Here is a 19844-nt window from a genome sequence, read left to right as displayed (position 1 = left end):
CACTGCAGCCTCAACCTCCTGGGCTCAAGCGATCTTCCTATTTCCACCTCACAAATAGTTGGGACTACAGATGTTCTGGTGATGGTTGTGTAACTGTGAATACATTTAAAACCACTGAATTGTACACTTTAAGAGGATGAATTTTATGGTATCTGAATTATACTTGACATATAATTTGTTTAAAGGCACAGAATGGTCTCAAAGCACTTCGGAATGAGGCTAAGGATCTGAATCAGGGAGTAAGAGGGACCAGATTCTGAAAGGGGCAGGTAGTCTGTCAGCAGTGGACTGAATGTCTGCTACCCCACAGATGAGGATGAGTTGTCACATATTATTTTCCTTTAAGAAGCCCAAACTTAAATATTCTATTAGCTTTGTGGCCAGTTTATTACAGGTCTCCTCGGAGGCAGGATTACTGAATTAAATGTCTACGAAATGGACTATGGTGGGATCTGTGCTATCAGCTTCCCAGCTACCGACTTCCCCTTGTACAGAAGCACCTCCTCTAATTTAATAACAACTGCTCAAAACTTTGCCTTTTCTTTCAGGGAAACTGGTTACTTTCCAAGTGTTTTGGAAAAGGGCAAAATGATAAACCAGTCAGAGATGATGTTTACGAATGAGCATTTTCTTCTGATGAATCAGGATTATAACTAAGTATATGCTTTATTAAAAGGCAATTTTAATTTCAGAGCATTAATATGCTGTGAAGAAAACCAAACTATCTCCCAATTCTGTCTGACTTTCAAGTCCCCACAAAAGGAGCTGCCATCCTGCTTATCTTGGCTGTTTGGCCCATTCAGTGTTTCTACTACAGTCACTTCAGGCCCCGAACCCTCCTGCCCATGAAAAACCCTGGGCCTTCATGAGGGTTGTTCTAGGCTCCTGGGATCACCTCCCTCCCACTCACTCTCCCAATCCCCTACATCCTGCCACGTTAGTTCCAAAGTTGCCCCTCACTAGTCTAGGCCACACTGATTGTTTGCTTTTCTGAACAAATGTAGTCTCCTGTGTTACATCAATCTTCCCCCACTGAGTTGTTAGGTCACTGAGGAGCTGCACCTTACAATTCCACATTTCAGTTTCACTGAAGTTGTTTTAGTACATTCTATTATTTAGATTCAATTCTTTGTAAAATGGATTTAAAGTTTAAAACAAGTAGATTTGTAGCTTCCACCAAAAATTTGCCTTAATTACAAGGCTAGCATAATTCTGCTCCAGGCCTAAACCTTTTAATGTTTTCTATCATAGTTCCCAACCAATTCCCACCCGCCCCAGAATGATAATAGGAAATTACTTTGTTTTCTCTGCAAGCCAGAATCTCTGAATTGGCAGGGCAGGCAAGGCCCTTTGTAAGCTGCCACTGCCTTGTGCTAAAAAAAATTTTATGCTGAACTCACTAATGTCAGAGTCGCAAAACTGGGGTCTTCAGAGTGTATCTCCAAGGAAAAGAATCCAAGTCCCTGATTTAAATGCTATTGTGTATTTATGAAAGTTTTATCCCTCCCTGCATACCCCCCACCCTTTTTTTTGAGTCAGTCTTGCTCTGTTGCCCAGGCTGGAGTACAGTGGCATGATCATGGCTTCCTGCAGCCTTGACTCCCTGGGCTCAAGTGATCCTCCCACCTCAGCTTCCTGAGTAGCTGGGACCACAAGTGTGTGCCACCATGCCTGGCTAAGCTTTTCTTTTTCTTTTTTTTTTTTAGACGGAGTTTCGCTCTTGTTGCCTAAGCTGGAGAATGGTGCAATCTCGGCTCACTGCAACCTCCGTCTCCCTGGTTCAAGTGATTTTCCTGCCTCAGCCTCCTGAGTAGCTGGGATTACAGGGGCCCGCCACCATGCCCGGCTAATTTTTGTATTTTTAGTAGAGACGGGGTTTCACCATGTTGGCCAGGCTGGTGTTGAACTCCTGACCTCATGATCCACCCACCTTGACCTCCCAAAGTGTTGGGATTACAGGCGTGAGCCACTGTGCCCGGCCAGCTTTTCATTTTTTGTAGAGATGGAGTCTTGCTACATTGCTCAGGCTGGTCTCAAACTCCTGACCTCAAGCAATCCTCTTGCCTCAGCCTCCCAAAGTGCTGGGATTACAGGTGTGAGCCACTGTGCCCGGCCAGCTTTTCATTTTTTGTAGAGATGGAGTCTTGCTACATTGCTCAGGCTGGTCTCAAACTCCTGACCTCAAGCAATCCTCTTGCCTCAGCCTCCCAAAGTGCTGGGATTACAGGAATGAGTCACTCTACCCGGACTTTTTTTCCCCAAACCTCACACACATAGAAGCATAATCAAGAGGCAGACCACAGGTCAGCTGCCTTCTACCATGCTGCTGGAATTAGTACAACAAAGCTCTCAACCAGTTTTATTTTTCCTCACAATGAACAGAAGAAAAAGGCAGAAATAAATGGTAGGGTCATTTGCTAGTAGAAAAGAAAGCTGGGATTCCCCATTTACTTTGGAAACTGAGGAGAAAGAACTGCTTTCCCCACTCGTGTCTGGGCAAAAGGTGTGCCCAGATGTTGGCAAAGGAACCAGACAAACTCAACAGCCAGCAGTTTTCTGTTCCAAACAGTTAGCTCCTCTACAGTCCAGAGGGAAGCTATTCCTGAGTTCACTCAAGGTGACAGCAGAAGTGTTTCTCTCCTTCTGCTTGGCCCAACTGTGCCTGAGGGCAGATGGATCCAGACCTTGTAAACATTCAGCTAGGTGTAGCATAACCAGAAAGGCTGGAGGAAGGCTCTTGGCCTTCCCAGCTTGAGAAGTAGAGGGCCTCATGTGTACCTGGTGGCCTGCAGAACCCAAAGCAGAGAGCTATGATGAATAAAATATGTTTATTGCTTTTCTAAAATAACTCCTTTCATATACAAGGATTCCTTCAGTTAGGTCCTCTATTATCCTAAATGCTCTCTGGTCATGAGCAGGTGAGGATCTATTTAGCCAAGATAAGTGGCTGCCTCAGAGTTTCCCATAGGGAAAACTGAAATCTGATTATTTTCTTTTCTTCACGTAGTCTCTAGGTTGAGAACTCCAAGTAGTAAGAGGCACAGGATAAGGATGGGAGAGACTGAGCACTTTTGAGAGAATACTCCTCTGCTAAATGCCACTTTGAAGGGAAGGAAGTCGAATGGCAATTTCCAGTCCATTTTGGGTTGGCCCCTTGGAGGCTCTGGCTTCTGGGTAATGTCCACAAAGTTCACAAGAGTTGTCAAAGATACTTCTGTAACTTGTTGAGAATCCTACAGGAAGAAAGTCAATGACAGGTCAGTGCTTGGTACCCATTCATATAGCACTCTAACTTGGCTGTTATTATTACTTTCCCTGAAGAGAGAAATGAATTATTCTAAGCAAGATATACCTTTATCTCATATCGGTCCTACGTAGTTCTCTTTCAGTGAGACACAAGGAAATGAATATCTTAGCAACAGTCAATGATAGCAGAACTGAACAGTTACACCTACCTAAACCCTGACTCTAGCTTCCCCTAGCTGGGGAGCTGCCTGATATCAGAGGCCACATGGCAAAACTGCTGCTCTTAGGTGCTTAGCCACGCTACTCTATCAGAAGGCTCCAGGCTCTGAAACAGTAGATATGTACAAGTGGAAGTAGTAGTAGCAATTCTATTCCTTCTCCAATGGCAGAAAGAAAGGTCACTGACAGACTCTCAGGGTTGGAAGGATCCTTCCACCACCCACCAATTCATGTCAAATAAAACAGATGTTCCTGGAAGAAGGGATCTTGTCAAACTGACTCAAGTATCTGACCTAACAGATGTAGCTTTGGTAGATATGGCTGCAGCCTGATGATGTCTGGAATCATGTTTATCTAAAATGAATTCCCTTGTTTTGACTCAGCTCAACAAGCAAACTTTTGATTATAATTTTTGGACAGTAAATAATTATTTTGTTAAACTTGAAGATTTTCTTCATTTACCTTCCTTCACTCTGATGAACATATTATGCATCTGCTGTGGTCTTTGGCAACAGTAAGTACCAAGCTCTGGGAACATAATTTTGCCTGGAATAACTCTCCTAGGGACTGTCACTTGTTTTTAGAGACAGGGTCTTGCTCTGTCACCCAGACTGGAGTGGAGTGGTGCAATCATCACTCACTGCAGCCTTGACCTCCTGGGCTCAAGTGATCCTCCTGCCTCAGCCTCCTGAGTAGCTAAGACTATAGGAGTGCATAACCACACCTGGCTAAGTTTTTTTTTTTTTTTTTTTGAGATGGAGTCTCATTCTGTCACCCAGGCTGAAGTGCAGTGACACAATCTTGGCTCACTGCAACCTCTGCCTCCCGGGTTCAAACGATTCTCGTGCCTCAGCCTCCCGAGTAGCTGGGATTACAGGCACCCATCACCATGCCTAGCTAATTTTTTTGTATTTTTAGTAGAGACGGGGGTTTCACCATGTTGGTTGGGCTGGTCTCGAACTCCTGACCTCAAGTGATCCGCCCAGTTCGGCCTCCCAAAGTGCTGGGATTACAGGTGTGAGCCACTGTGCCCGGCCTGGCTAATTTTTATTATTTTTTTTTTGTAGAGGCAGTTGTTAGTGTTGTCTATAAGTTGATTTAATCAATAAGGTATTCTAACTCATTTCAGAGCCTTTAGGAGGGCATATTTGAAACTGCCCTCTCTGATGCATAATATGTGCATCAGAATGAAGGAGGGCGAATGAAGAAAATCTTCAAGTTTAACAAAATAGCTGTTTATAGTCCTAGGAAAATTTCCATGTTAATCTTGCTATGTTGCCCAGGCTGATCTCGAACACCTGGCCTCAAGTGATCCTCCTGCCTCAGCTTCCCAAAGTTTGTTTTTAAGTGGGTATCGAGTCAGTCCTGTGCTAATCTTGCATCCAAATTAATTCTTTAGTTTTTTTTTTTTTTTTTTTTGAGATGGAGTCTCGCTCTGTCGCCCAGGTTGGAGTGCAGTAGCGCGATCTCGGCTCACTGCAAGCTCTGCCTCCCAGGTTCACGCCATTCTCCTGCCTCAGCCTCCTGAGTAGCTGGGACTACAGGTGCCCGCCACCACACCTGGCTAATTTTTTGTATTTTTAGTAGAGACAAGATTTCGCCATGTTAGCCAGGATGGTCTCGATCTCCTGACCTAGTGATCCGCCTGCCTCGGCCTCCCAAAGTGCTGGGATTACAGGCATGAGCCACCGTGTCCGGCCTTTTTTTTTTTTTTTTTTTAACATAGGCTCATGAGGGACTTGGCATAGGATAAATATAACTTCTGAGGCACTGAAAGAACCACATACATTACAAGGATGGCCAGCCCGGGCTGAAGCTGCTGAGGGATTCCTAACTCCAGCCAGGCATCGAAAACTGGCTGAGACTAATCAGAGAAAGAAAATGGATAAGAACGTATTACCTATGAGTAAGTAATAAACTTTCTTTTGACTTAAACTTACAAAAGGATTTACTATTAGGACTTTAGCTTTCCTTCAGGAATTTTATAATGGGGAGAGGACATATATTCAATTTTTGGAGCAAATCTTTATAGCTGACATTATTGAAGCATGTTAATATTGTTATGTAAACTCACTGCAAAATGCCTGGTGACCTATACTGGCTGAAATGGTGAGAAATACTTTGGGATGGGAAACGGAATAGGGAATGATTTTTCAGTTATGGGTTCAGTGTTGTCTAGAAGTTGATTGAATCAATGTGTTATTCTAACTTATTTCAGAGCTTTTAAGAAGAGGGCAGATTTGAAATTGCCCACTAGCAGTCCCAGGAGAATTCCCAAAGGAGCTGTGGTTGGAATTGGGATAGTGGTCTCATGATGGAAGAGTGTGGTATTGAACACTGCTATATACCCAAATCATATCCACCTAGCATTAATTAGTAATAAAACTGATATTTGATTATCTTTATCTGACTCCTTTTAATTGGTTTCAAACTTAGGTAGGGAAAAAGAGTATCATTAGCCTCCTTAAACTCCCAAATCAAGGAATTTCTGTATACTTGAGGCCATCCCATACCTAGAATTGAACTCTAATATAACTATTAACCCAAGAAGGCAAACTTTAGGCCAATGTCTGCTCAAGTATATATACTAATATCTTTATAGTGGTGTTTCAGTGGCTGAGAAACCCCACGTGACAAAAATTGTTCGAACTGAGTTGTTCTTTCAGAGTCACTCAGAATATGTGCTCATTAAGAGCTACTACTAGATTTGAAGACAGCAGCATAAAGACATGTCTTCTCTCCCTATATCTTAAAACCACTCCAATCCAACAAGAAACAGATACGAAAACTCCATGTTCACTGGACTGGGGAGACATCATAATATGTGAAAACAGAAAGCAGATGGCAGCAAGGTTTAACAGAGGGAAAGAAGGCCAAACCTGAAAGTTTTCAGAGACTAGACACAAGCAGATTTTCTCTGTGGAACTCTAAAGACTCAGTGACAGGAGGTAACAGAGGAAGGGATGAGGGGCGGATGGAAAATCATTACTGAATGATATCCCTTCAATGCAATCAGCCAACTATTCCTTCTCCCCCTCAACAAGAGACTAAACAACTTAAGCCAGAGAAATTCTGGACTCAGGGACATTGGGCATAGAGAAGGACAGAGTGAGGCATGGAACAAAAAATGGGGAATTATCCCTTCTCTAATTTAGCTCTAAAATGCTTACTTCATTTTACATGAAGATGGTTTTACAGCCATACCCTTCAGTCAGGAGACTTGAGAGTTTTCTCTGGAAAAAATTAACAGTTCCAGCAAAGACACAAAGATACTAACTGCTCCACAGTGAAGGCCACAAGTCAGTCAGTGTTACCCACAATCACAGAGCTTTCAGTCAGCTTAACAGCTTAATCTTATTTTGGATTGAGAGTTGAAGATTGACAAACATGGGGAAAGTTTCTCACAATAAAGAGAAAAACTGTACCAAATGAACAGAATAAACAACTCTGAGGAAACACAGACAATGAAAGATGAAGATGCAAAGTTGTTAGTATCTTCAGAGATACATGAAAAAAGATATTATGAAAAGAAACAGAATAAGAAAGAGCTTAGGTATTAAAAATCTGATGGCCAAAATAAAAAATTTAGTAAAAAAGTTAAAAGATAAAGTTGAGAATCTTTTTTCAGAAGAACAAAAAGATAAGGAGATAGACAACGAGAGAAAAGAAAAAGAAATAGAGATTCAATCTAGCGACACCCTAACAGATTAATAGGAGTTCCAAAAAAAAAAAAAAAAAAAAAAGAGATAGGAGAAAAGAGTGGGAAGGAAATTATTAATCATGTAATAATAATAGAAAATTCTCAGAACTGAGTTTCAGAATAAAAAATTCGGTATAATGAATGAAGAAAAGATCTACTTAAGGCAAAAACTTGTGAAAACTTCAGACTATTAAGAATAAAAAGATCTTAAAATGGCTTCTGAACAGCAATATTGGAAACTAGAAGACAATGAAAGAATGCCTTCAAGATTGAGTGAAAATAATTTTCAATCTAGAATGTTCTATCTAACCACATGATCATTTAAGCATAATGATGATGGATGATGATGATTGAATAAAGATATTTTCAGACAATGTGAACTAAAGAAAAAAAATACTTTACATGCATCTTCCCCCCCCAAATTATTAGACTCTAAGCTCCATAAATATAAAAGAATAAACCAAGAAAAAGGAAGAAGTAGTGTTCAGTGAACAGTGAATCTAAGACAAGAATAATTCCCTAGATGGCAGTACAAGAAAGTCCCATGACCACTGTGGGGCAGCAACTAGCCCACACTACATCAGGTTATGGGGTTATGGAGGTCTCCATGAAGAAAATATGCAGGAAAATGTGGAACTGACAGATAATATGGCAAGTTCAACTGTTTGAAAAACTGCATTGAGGGAAATTTTACAGAGCTGTTGAAGAGTGTGAGAAGCCTTAGCTATTAGCTCAAAGAAAACTAAGAGTGAAATAGGTAATTACTAATTTCAGAAAAAATAAAAAGTTCCACAAAAATTGAATACTTGCCGCAGCATGCATATTTACATAAACATCATGATGAAACATTGAATACTGATTTAATAATTTGATGCAAATACACTGGGAGAGTGGTGGGAGGGGTAGGAGGAAAATAACCGATCTACAAAAATAGAAAGTCAATACATTATCTGTGAAACAGGTAAGTCAAGGATAACTAAGTGTTCAACAGCATAGTAGGGCGACTGTATTAATAACAATATATTGTGTATTTCAAAATAGCTAGAAGAGGAGATTTTAAATGTTCCCAACCACAAAGAAATGACAAATGTTCAAGGTGATGGGTATCCTAAATACCGATTTGATCATCACATAGTGTATGAATTTATCAAAATAACACATAGATCCTTGACTCCTTCCCCCTCAACCTCCACATCTACATAGCCAAGTCTTACCTGTGGCATCTCTAAATCTGAATTCTGTCACTTCTCAAAGCCCTCCAAACTCCCACCCAAGTTCAGGCCTTCAGTATCTGCTAGTGAATTTCTACACAGATTAGAACTGTTCACCTCAGGGGTGTCTCAGACCTTCCATGGATGATGTCTATCTGCTTCACCTCTCTATAACTAGTTCCAGGCATAGTACTTGGCACAGAGTAAGCACTCAATAAAGATTTTTTTTTTAAACAAATGAATGGAGATTTTTTTTTGGAGGTAGGGAACTAACATAATAAGAGATTAATAAATCAGAAAGTAGAAGGTATGTCACAGTTATTTAAGAGTTAGCAGTTACAGATCTATTTGACCCCTTTTCCTTCCCATCACATGGTAATTAGGATCTTAATGGTTGTGCTTAATTAATTCATGTATTTATTAACAAATATTTCAAATGAAATGCTTATTCTGCAATTATTTTTAAAATTGCCTCCATAATTGTATAGAAGTTTGGAGTAAATGCAGCCTAGTAGATAGTCCAATTAAAAGGAGCTTAAATTGCACTTACTAGGTAACCAGATAATACCGAATTTTTTATAAAAAAAAATTTATTTTTATTTATTTATTAAGACAGGGTCTCACTCTGATTGCCCAGGCTGGAGTGCAGTGGTGCAATCTTGGCTCACTGCAGCCTTGACCTCTCCTGGCTCAGGTGATTCTTCCACCTCAGCCTCCCGAGTAGCTGAGGCTCAGGCGTGTGCCATCTCGCACAGCTAATTTTCTGTATTTTTTTTTTTTTAGTAGAGATAGGGTTTTGCCATGTTACCCAGGCTGGTCTCAAATTCCTGGACTCAGGCAATCCACCTGCCTCTGCCTCCCAAAATGCTGGGATTACAAGTATGAGCCATCATGCTTGGCCTATTTTATTTTTTGAGACAGGGTCTCACTCTGTCACCCAAGCTGGAGTGCAGTGGTACGAACACGGCTCATTGTACCCTCGACCTCTTAGAATCAAGCAATCCTCCCACTTCAGCCTCCCGAGTAGCTAGGACTACAGGTGCATGCCACCATGCCCAGCTAATTTTTTGATGTTTTGTAGAGATGGGGTCTCACTATGTTGCCTGGGCTGGTCTTGAATTCCTAGGCTCAAGTGATCCTCCCACCTCAGCCTGCCAAAGTACTGAGATTACAGGTGTGAGCCACTGCACCAGCTTATTGACCCATTTTAGAATTTGAGTTTTAGTATCACATGAAGAACAAGGTTCTTTGAGTATATTCAGTGTGTTTTATTTTGAACATCAAGTCTAAAGTTTTTCCATTTGTGTTTTAAAAGTTATAGATAGGCAAAATTAGATAATTCACTGTTTATTTAGTGTGTGCAACAGGAAGAGCATTGGGGAAAAATAATTCCCTCAAAATCTGGTCACCTCATTTCTTTTATCAAGACAGACAAAAGATACATAGCCCAGTCAGCACATTTCATTTACTGTGGGTCCAGTTCTGTTATGTATGGTTGACTTAATTTATTTCTGCTTTAAGCTATATTTCTGATGTTTACTTAAGAAATTACCACCAGCAATTTTGTTTTAACACTTTGTAAAGTTTGGGGAGTTATTTGCTTCAATTCAATTTACGGTACAATAAAATCCTTTGTCCCAAAATAAGATTTACTTTATAACAACATGAAGAGCTTGGATTAGGTTACGTTTGGCTTTGGTAATAAGAAGTACACCCTATATATTACATCTGTATGATCACGATTTTTAAACCATTATATGTTAATATCCTATGTAAAATCAGTACAAATAAAAACTATTAAAGAAAAAATTGTGGATACTATCTTCTAGGTGTGTTTTTGTAGCTGCATTCAGTCTATCAACTAGAACAAATTCATTTTTGGTACAAGTGTGTAACTCATTAATGAGCTTTAAGAGTTCCTTATTTTACATATATAAGAACTTTATCAGACACATATATTACAGACTCAGGCATCTGCCACCTCGCCCAGCTAATTTTTTGTATTTTTTTTTTTTAGTAGAGACAGGGTTTCACCATGTTGGTCAGGCTGGTCTCAAACTCCCGACCTCAGGTGATCCGCCCGCCTTGGTCTCCCAAAGTGCTGGGATTACAGGCGTGAGCCACTGTGCCCGGCCTCTCATGTTTTTTTTAAATATCTTTTTGTTTGGTTTTAATATTTTTATTGAGGTATAATTTATAAACAATAAAATATATACATCTTAAGTATTTAGTTCAATGAGTTTTACCAATTATATATGCTTTATAGCCAATACCCAAAGCAAGGTCTGGAGTATGTCCATCATTTCAGAGCTCCATCGTGTCCCTTTCCAGTCTATTCTCTGTCCCTTTCCCAGAAGTAACAACTTTTCTGACTTTTATCATTAAAAATTAATTATTATTTGTGTGTGTGTGTGTGTGTGTGTGTGTGTGTCTGGCTTCTTTCACTAAAGACAAATGTTTCTGACATTCATCTACGTTGTTTTGTGTATCAGTAATGCATTCTGTTTTACTGCTAAGTAGTATTCCATTGTGTGAATGTATCATAATTTGCCCATTCTCCTCAAGATGGATATTTGGGTTGTTTCCAGTTTTGAGCAATTATGAATAGGGCTGTTATAAACTTTCTTGCACAAGCCTTTTTTGGGGCATATGTTTTAATGTCTCTTGGGTAAACACCTAGGAGTAAAATTGCGGATTCATACAGAAGATGCATTTGCAAAAGTTTAGACCAGTTTTCATATCTACTAGCAATGTATGAGAATTCCAGTTGTTCTATGTTCTTGGAACATGATTGTCAGTCTTTTTTGTTTTAGCCATTCTTGTGGGCATGAAGTAGTAGCGCACGGTTTTAATTTGCATATCTCTAATGATTAATGATGTTGAATACCTTTCTATGTTTATTGATCAATTGTTTATCTCCATTTGTGAAGTATCTGTTCAAATCTTTTTTTTTTTTTAAGATGGAGTCTTGCTCTGTCGCCCAGGCTGGAGCGCAGTGGCATGATCTTGGCTCACTGCAATCTCTGCCTCCCGGGTTCAAGCAATTCTCGTGCCTCAGCCTCTGAAGTAGCTGGGACTACAGGCATGCGTCACCATGCCCGGCAAATTTTTGTGTTTTTAGTAGAGATGGGGTTTCACCATATTGGCCAGGCTGGTGTCAAACTCTTGACCTCAAGTGATCCGCCCACCTCAGCTTCTCAAAGTGCTGGGATTACACGTGTAAGCCACTGCACCAGGCTGAAGTATCTGTTCAAATCTTTTGCCTATTTTTAGTTTGTCATTGTATTATTTATTTGTAAAAGGTCTTTTTATATTCTAGATAAGAGTCTTTTGTCAGACAAACTGTTGAGAAACTTTTTCTCCCAAACTAGCCTGTTTTCTCATTTTCACAATGGTATCTTTTGGTGAGCAGAGATTTTTAATTTTGCTAACATCCAATTTATCAATTTTAAAGTTTATGGTCAATGATTTTTTTGTTTCTTGTCTGAGAAATCTTTGCTTTCTTCAAACTTATAAAGATAGTCTCTTATGTTTCTTTTAGAAGCTTTATAATTCTGGATTTTATGTATTGGTCTATGATCCAGACATAAGTACTCTATGTATGGACTGTGATACAAGTTAATTTTTCCCCCATATGTTTACCCAGTAGTTCCAGTTTCATCCAGTTGTTCCAGCACCAGCTTTTAAAAAATTTCAATAGTTTTTGAGGTACAGATGGTTTTTGGTTACAGGAATGAGCTCTTTAATAGTGAATTCTGAGATTTTAGCAGCACCAACTGTTAAAAAAAGAAACTTTCTTTTTTTTCAGGGTAGGCGGCTCATGCCTGTAATCCCAGAACTTTGAGAAGCTAAGGTTGGAGGAACACTTGAGACCAGGAGTCTGAGACCATCCTGGGCAACATAGTGAGACTTCGTCTCAACAAAAAATTAAATAGTTGGGCATGGTGGCATGTGCCTATAGTCCTAGCTACCTCAGGAGGCTGAGGCAGGAGGATCACTTGAGCCCAGGAATTCAAGGCTGCAGTGAACTATGATGGCACCACTTCACTCCAGCCTGGGCTGTAACACAATAAGACCCTGTCTCTAAGAAGTAAATAGATAAGTACTTTTTAAAATTTTTCCCATTGAATTGATGTGATTTATGAACCTATTTTTGAACTCTCTTCTGTCCCATTGGTTTATTTGTCTATCCTTATACTACAGTACCACTCTGTCTGAGAATTAGAGTAAGTCTTTAAATCAAGTACTGTAAGTCCTCTAACTTTGTTCTTTTTCAAAATTGTTTTGGCTATTCTAAGTCCTTAGCATTTCCATTTAAATTTTAGAATCAGCTCATCAATTTCTATAAAAATGCCTTCCAGGATTTTATTGGGTCTGCATTAAATCTATAGATCCATTTGAGGACAGAAATCTTAATGTTAAGTCCTCTTCACGAACCATTTATTTAGATCTCCTTTATCTCAGTAATGTTTTATAGTGAAGAGATCTTGCATCTTTTCGCTAAATTGTTCCTAAGTAATTTTTCCATGGTATTGTAAATGAAACTGAATAAATTCATTTTTAAATAACATCTAGTTATTTTTAGAGTTTCCTAGTGACTTTAAGTTTAATTTTACAAAAGCAGTAAATTATAAAGTTAAAGAATATAAATAAAAATAATAAAACCATATTTCTACCGCTAAGAATACCATTATTAATATCTATATTTTATCTATACACACAGATATCCATATGTATATTTTTAACCACATGAGATCATACTGTACAGGCTGTTTTGTAATCTGCTTTAAAAAAATAGTGTCTACCCATGCACACGTATGTTTATTGCGGCACTATTCACAATAGCAAAGAGTTGGAACCAAGCCAAGTGTCCAACAATGATAGACTGGATTAAGAAAATGTGGCACATATACACCATGGCATACTATGCAGCCATAAAAAATGATGAGTTCGTGTCCTTTGTAGGGACATGGATGAAACTGGAAAACATCATTCTCAGTAAACTATCGCAAGGACAAAAAGCCAAACACCGCATGTTCTCACTCATAGGTGGGAATTGAACAATGAGAACTCATGGACACAGGAAGGAGAACATCACACTCCGGGGACTGTTGTGGGGTGGGGGGAGGGGGGAGGGACAGCATTAGGAGATATACCTAATGCTAAATGACGAGTTAATGGGTGCAGGAAATCAACATGGCACATGGATACATATGTAACAAACCTGCACATTGTGCACAGGTACCCTAAAACCTAAAGTATAGAAAAAAAAAAAAATAGTGTCTACCTTTTCATGTCAATAACATTTCTATCTAAAATATAGTCCATATTCAAGTTTCCCTAACTATCCCAAAAGGTGCTTTACATTTCTTTGTCCAAATCAGAATCCTATCCAAAAACATAAACTGAATCTGTATGTTATATCTACAAGTCTCTTTTAATTTAGCACAATCAGATATGGTGATTTCTATTATGAACGTTAGACTTTATTTAATAAAGCATATTGCCACTCCAGCCAGAGTGACAGAGCAAGACCCCATCTCTAGAATGAATGAATGAATAAATAAAGTGTGTTGTAAATGTCCATGTAAAGGTAATTTTTCTTTAAATATCTCCATTTTTTTTCCTTAGGGATAAACATATTTGAGAGAGAAGCCAATGAAAATCTTTAAATTCCCTAACTTATTTTAAAGATGTCAATGAAGTTATCTAAATTTTCAAAGGAGTCATTGAGAATGAATATGTTACAGGATAAAGGTGGTTAAATGTCATGTATCAGGGAGAGATTTCAAGTGGTTATATGTTTTATTTTATTTGAAACAGGGTCTTGCTCCGTTACCCAGGTTGGGGTTCAGTTGCACGATCTCGACTCACTGCAACCTCTGCCTCTCGGGTTCAAGCAATTCTCCTGCCTCAGCCTCCAGAGTAGCTGGGATTACAGGCGTGTGCCACCACACCCAGCTAATTTTTGTATTTTCAGTAGCGACAGGGTTTTGCTGTTTTGGCCAGGCTGGTCTCAAACTCCTGACCTTAAGTGATCCATCTGTCTCGGCTTCCAAAGTGCTGGGATTACAGGTGTGAGCCACCACGCCTGGCCGGTTATATATTTTAACATAGGAAACATTAAGCAAACTTTGAAAAGTTCTTTTTAAAAAAAAGGTAACAAAATAGTTAAAAAATAAACCCCAGCTGAATGAACTAGGTCAGTTTCTTCAATGCTAGCTATTAGGAAACAGAAGGAGGCAAAGTACTTCTATAGTCTAATAGTTCATTAAGAGATAAAGGCAAATAGTGGTTGATTGATCCTTGTGAAAGAAAGATTTCAGTGACAGAAACTACTAATGAGTCATGGTTATTAAGTCTACTTGTGGTGCTGCAACTGTCCCTTATTGAAAGAGAGGTCAGTTAGTATTCTCCAAGACATTAACAAAAAAGAAAAAGAGAATCCCTTCTTACTAATCCCGTCACTTCCTAGCCCTTACTATTGTAGCAATTATTTCTAAAATCTAACGTTCAATTACTCTTAATTATTGTTCCTTATCTTTCCTAGTATGCTAACCTGTTTAATTACAAGATTGTGGGAGAGGTTCTTAGCCTGGCTTCAAAAAATCAATAATCCCTGGAACAATATAAGGAATGTTGCACATCTGCATTTTTCTAGTAAGTCAATAGTGTTAAACAGATTCTCTCAATGGGGTCCATGAGATTCAGAACCACTAACAGACAGCTAGATTGGCAATTTTTCTAGCATATGTTATTTGACCGTGGTATAAAACATAGCCAACTTTCAATCATAATAAATAAAAGACATTTATTAAATAAAAGTTATGAAATATAGTCAGAGATGTATCCTCTGAAAGTGTTTTTCAAATTGCAAATTGTGACCCACTAGTGGGTTGTGTCTAGCATTTAAAAAACAAAAACAAAACCAGAATAAACCAGAATAGAAAATATCTTTTTTTTTTTTTTTTTTTGAGAAAAAGTCTTGCTCTGTCGCCCAGGCTGGAGTGCAGTGGCAGGATCTTTGCTCACTGCAACCTCCGTCTCATGGGTTTGAGTAATTTCCAGGTAATTTTTATATTTTTAGTAGAGACAAGGTTTCACCATGTTGGCCAGACTTGGTCTCGAACTCCTGAACTTAAGGGATCCACCCACCTTGGCCTCCCAAAATGCTAGGATTACAGGTGTGAGTCACCACGCCCAGCCAGAAAATATCACATTTTCTGTTGTGATACTGAAAATCACAAATTGTGGGTGCACTGGGTATAGTAAGGGCATTGTTTCATAAAACTTTTATGTCTATTTTATGTACATGTGTGTTGTAAACTCGGTCATGATATAAAATACATTTTCTTACCATGGGTGACAGTCAACAAAGGTTGAAAAACATTGCTTTAATACCTGCTTTTCTCTTTTCTGTTTTGCCTCAAAACTTCTTGATATGCCACTTCTATAGAAGCTTGGAACCAAAAAAGTTAATGATGATAAAATTGATAATGATGATATCAAGAGTAATATTTACTGAATATATACTATGTGCCAGGAACTGTGCTGTTTTACTTTAATGATCTCATTTAATCTGTACGACCCAATGAGTATTATTAATTTCCATTTTATAGAAGAGAAAACAGATTTAGAGAAGTAAAATAACTTGATTCAGACCTAGGTCTGTCTGGCTCAAAGCCCATGCTTACCATATAAACTGCAGACAATGGATCTCCTAGATAATCTAAAGAGTAGAATGATTCACTTGGTGATAAACATGAATTAAATATTATAATTTTAGAAAGGCTTAGAGCCGCGGTCCTGTGACGCTACATTGTCCTTTAAATTCACTTATTGTTTTGGTTTCAATTGATACTGCATATTCCTTAAAACTAGTTGTTTCTTCCTAGAGATATATTTTATTTTTTAATTTAAAAGGTTTATATGTAGACATGACATATGATGTGTTTTATTAATTCTCAAATTTAAAGATCCCTTTAGAATCCTAAATAGTATAAAATTATAAGTGGCAGAATACCATATAAACAAATGCTGTTTACCTTATGGGTTTTTTGTGAGAATTCAACACTTACAAAAAACACTGATAAAAAATACCACTAGTATCTGTCACACAGTAAATGTTCAATAAATGTTTATCTATTATAATAATCATACAAGAAGACAGTGAAGTCTACACAGTTTGTTTTTTTTTTTTTTTTTTTTTTTTGCTGTATTTTCCCTCTACTTTATTGTTTGTCCTTGGGAATGGTCCAAAAATTTTGCTACTTCACTTTTCATAGAAAGAGGAATTTAAAGTGTTTCTATAGCTATATATTTACAATGAAAAATCATTCAGATGGTTCAGTTCACAATGCAACTGACCATCTAGCAGCTTGAGTTCAAGGTTTATAAACACAAATGCCTACCAGCCCAAGCAGATAACCTGAAAGCGAAGTGGGATGGTGAAGGGTGGGTTGGCTTAGGTTGTATGAATGCAGAACAGGGTAGAGTACTCTTTCTAAAAGTGGGTATCACCATTCAGTAACTGAAGATTTTATGCCATGCAGGAATATAATAGGGTTTATACTGTCAGATTTTCAATTGAAGTCAGAAATCTGGATGTCTGGGCAAATTCTTGATTCTTAAATGTTGGCATAAACTTAAATAATAAAATGCTTTGTGAGCCAAACAAAACAAGTCTATAGACTAAATGCAGCATATAGACTGGCAGTTTGCCACTCAGCTTTAGTTTTATGCTATCACTTAGATATTCTAAGCTGACCAACACAGCCTAGGTAAGAATATTATAAACTACAAACTTTCAAACGGTGTCCAGTGGAGTAGGGAGAAGCATCCCAGAAGATACACATTCTGCAAGTGTAACTCCTCCTCTTCTTTATTTTAAAAGCTTCAGAAGATGTACACTAGCTTTCTTTGGATAAGCTATTGCTATTCTGAGAAAAAAATTTCACAAGAGGCTGGGCCTGGTGGCTCACGCCTGTAATCCCAGCACTTTGGGAGGTTGAGGTGGGTGGATCGCCTGAGGTCAGGAATTCGAGACTAGCCTGGCCAACATGGTGAAACTCCGTCTTTACTAAAAATACAAAAAATTATCTGGGCATGGTTGCAGGTGCCTGTAGTCCCAGCTACTCGGGAGGCTGAGGCAGGAAAATCACTTGAACCTGGGAGGCGAAGGTTGCAGTGAGCCGAGATCACACCACTGTACTCCAGGCTGGGAAACAAGAGTGAAATTCTGCCTCAAAAAAAAAAAAAAAAATTTTCACAAGATGTCCTAGACAAAAGCTTGTATGGACAGAGAAGTGATTTCAAGTTAAGGACAAATAATCATAAATGCGTAAAGAAAAAGTGAGTATGTTTATCTGACTTCTGGAGAAAATTTGCATTCAAGATTGAAGAGGTAAAAAAAATTATTATAGAATGAAATGCTTGCATTTGATAAACGTTTATAAGTTTCATATAAGTATGAAATGATACTTTTAAGATATGCTTTATTATAAGCTTATTATAAGCATTATAAGATATAAGTATCATTTCATAACTCCTTATACTTTTATAGGAGCATAGCGTCTTTCATGGGGATGAGCTGGTTAGCCCATAAAGTGAAAATTTTTATACAAAATTACCTTTGCAAATCCCTCAAATCACACTTAGTAAAGGAATGTGGTTTTGTGTATACCATACCACCTCTTGATACATTCAAACAATTAATTTTTACTTAATAATTGGGACAGATAATGTTTCTTCAATTATGTATGAATGAAGCACAGCTAAAATTCTCAACTCTCGCCCACTTAAGCCAGTTAAAGTGAATGACTGTAGTGAGGTTTTGTAGAGGGGACAAACTAACCTGAAAAGCTAACCTGCTAAATACTAGAAAAAGATATCAGTTAAAATACCCAGACAAAAAAGAGGCACTGAGTGACTTCAATGCCTAAAGGAACCAGAGATGTGGAAATACACAGTGAACGGTCCTGTGGGTATCTTTCCAAACAACACAGTAACTAAAAAATATAATTGAATGTTCTCATTAATACAGTTTCTGGTAACCTGAGTGCTGACCCCATTTCTAGGCAAAGAGAAATAACTTGCCCAACCCTGTTGTGAGGGAGACCCAAAGGTATTTTACTTCTGACCTAAATGTAGTCTTAAGTTGACTTCATTTCTGGGATGTAAGTACAGTGCAACAGGTAAGAATTTAAATCTGTTTGATTTTCATTACAAGTTACTAAATTGGCATGCCAGTTTATATGTGAATAATTTCACTAGGACCTAGTCATTTCTAAGTAAAATGAAAATACCATGTTTTTAAACTTCTATAGCTAAAGATTCGTTTAAACACCAAGGCAGATGCTAAAGCTCTCCTAAGGCACGTAATAAACAATAGGTATATGTTTGCTACAGATTAAAAGTGTTCATTTAATGGAACAGATACAACCAAGAACTGGTGACTATAAACTAGTCACAGCAGTAACTTTAATCACAATCAACAGGCTCAGGGACTCACATATAACTGTGTGGCTGACAGATTGAACAATTATGGAAGGTGTTTTCTGTGGTTGAATCAATCAGAATAGTAATAATGGTAGGATTACTGAAAAGAAATTAACCTGTACTATAATCTGGGGTCAGATTTTTTTTAAAAAAGGATATAAGCTGTATTCATGACATCATGTTAATTTCAGTAATCAGGCAGGGTGAATAGACTTGACAATTAATTATGTCAGCTCACTTTAAACAAACATTGTTGCTAACATAAATTAGCTCTTGGAAGGTAAAAAATGATTGGTTAACAAATGACTGATAAGACAATCTAGGCTTTGCAAGGCTTAGTGGTCCTTTATGAGCCATGACTTACCTGTATGGACTGGCACTGGTATAGGAATCGAACTCCTGATACATGAGCTTGCGGGTTGGACAGGAGACCTACATATGCCCACAATACCTGGATCTCCAGGGAAACTGGTATGAGACAGCAGGAAGTACAGTTCATAGCCTGCAGAAGGGTAAAGAAGCATCTGCTTGAATTGCCTGATGGTTGCCTATAGTCAATCACCATGCACTAAGCCATTGTTTCATAAGCATTATTCAGTAATAAGGAAGGCAATGTAGCTTAGTGGAAGAACACAAAGTTCACAATAAAACTATGTTATTATTCCTGATTTTTTTTTTTTGAGAGGAAGTCTTGCACTGTCGCCCAGGCTGGAGTGCAGGGGCACGATCTCGGCTCACTGCAACCTCTGCCTCCCAGGTTCAAGCAGTTATCCTGCCTCAGCCTCTCAAGTAGCTGGGATTACAGGCGCCCACACTACACCTAATTTTTTTTTATTTATTTTTAGTATAGACGGGGTTTCACCATGTTGGCCAGGCTGGTCTTGAACTCCTGACCTTGTGATTTGCCTGCCTCAGCCTCCCAAAGTGCTGGGATTACAGGCAAGACCCACCACGCCTGACCTCTGATCTTT

The 19844-nt window shown here is 38.4% G+C and overlaps 1 protein-coding gene across 5 annotated transcripts in view; it reads right to left on the bottom strand.

Moving 5' to 3' along the window:
• Positions 1-2347: 2347 nt before the first annotated feature.
• The window catches only part of TCTN3 (tectonic family member 3), a 30799-nt gene continuing 13302 nt past the window's right edge, over positions 2348-19844 (bottom strand). For 4 of the 5 annotated variants that reach the window (XM_055254345.2, XM_055254376.2, XM_055254359.2 and 1 more), the window contains 2 exons: positions 19238-19375; positions 2348-3233 (listed from right to left, as the gene is read on the bottom strand). In XM_055254345.2, coding sequence (XP_055110320.1) covers positions 3000-3233; positions 19238-19375 — 372 coding nt within the window. In that variant the 3' untranslated portion in view covers positions 2348-2999. The other variant, XM_055254368.2, reaches the window with a different exon arrangement.

This window comes from Symphalangus syndactylus, chromosome 2, assembly GCF_028878055.3.
Source record: "Symphalangus syndactylus isolate Jambi chromosome 2, NHGRI_mSymSyn1-v2.1_pri, whole genome shotgun sequence".
Lineage (NCBI taxonomy): Eukaryota > Metazoa > Chordata > Mammalia > Primates > Hylobatidae > Symphalangus > Symphalangus syndactylus.
The sequence above is the reverse complement of the archived record's forward strand: the minus strand, read 5'-3'. Positions and strand labels throughout refer to the sequence as shown.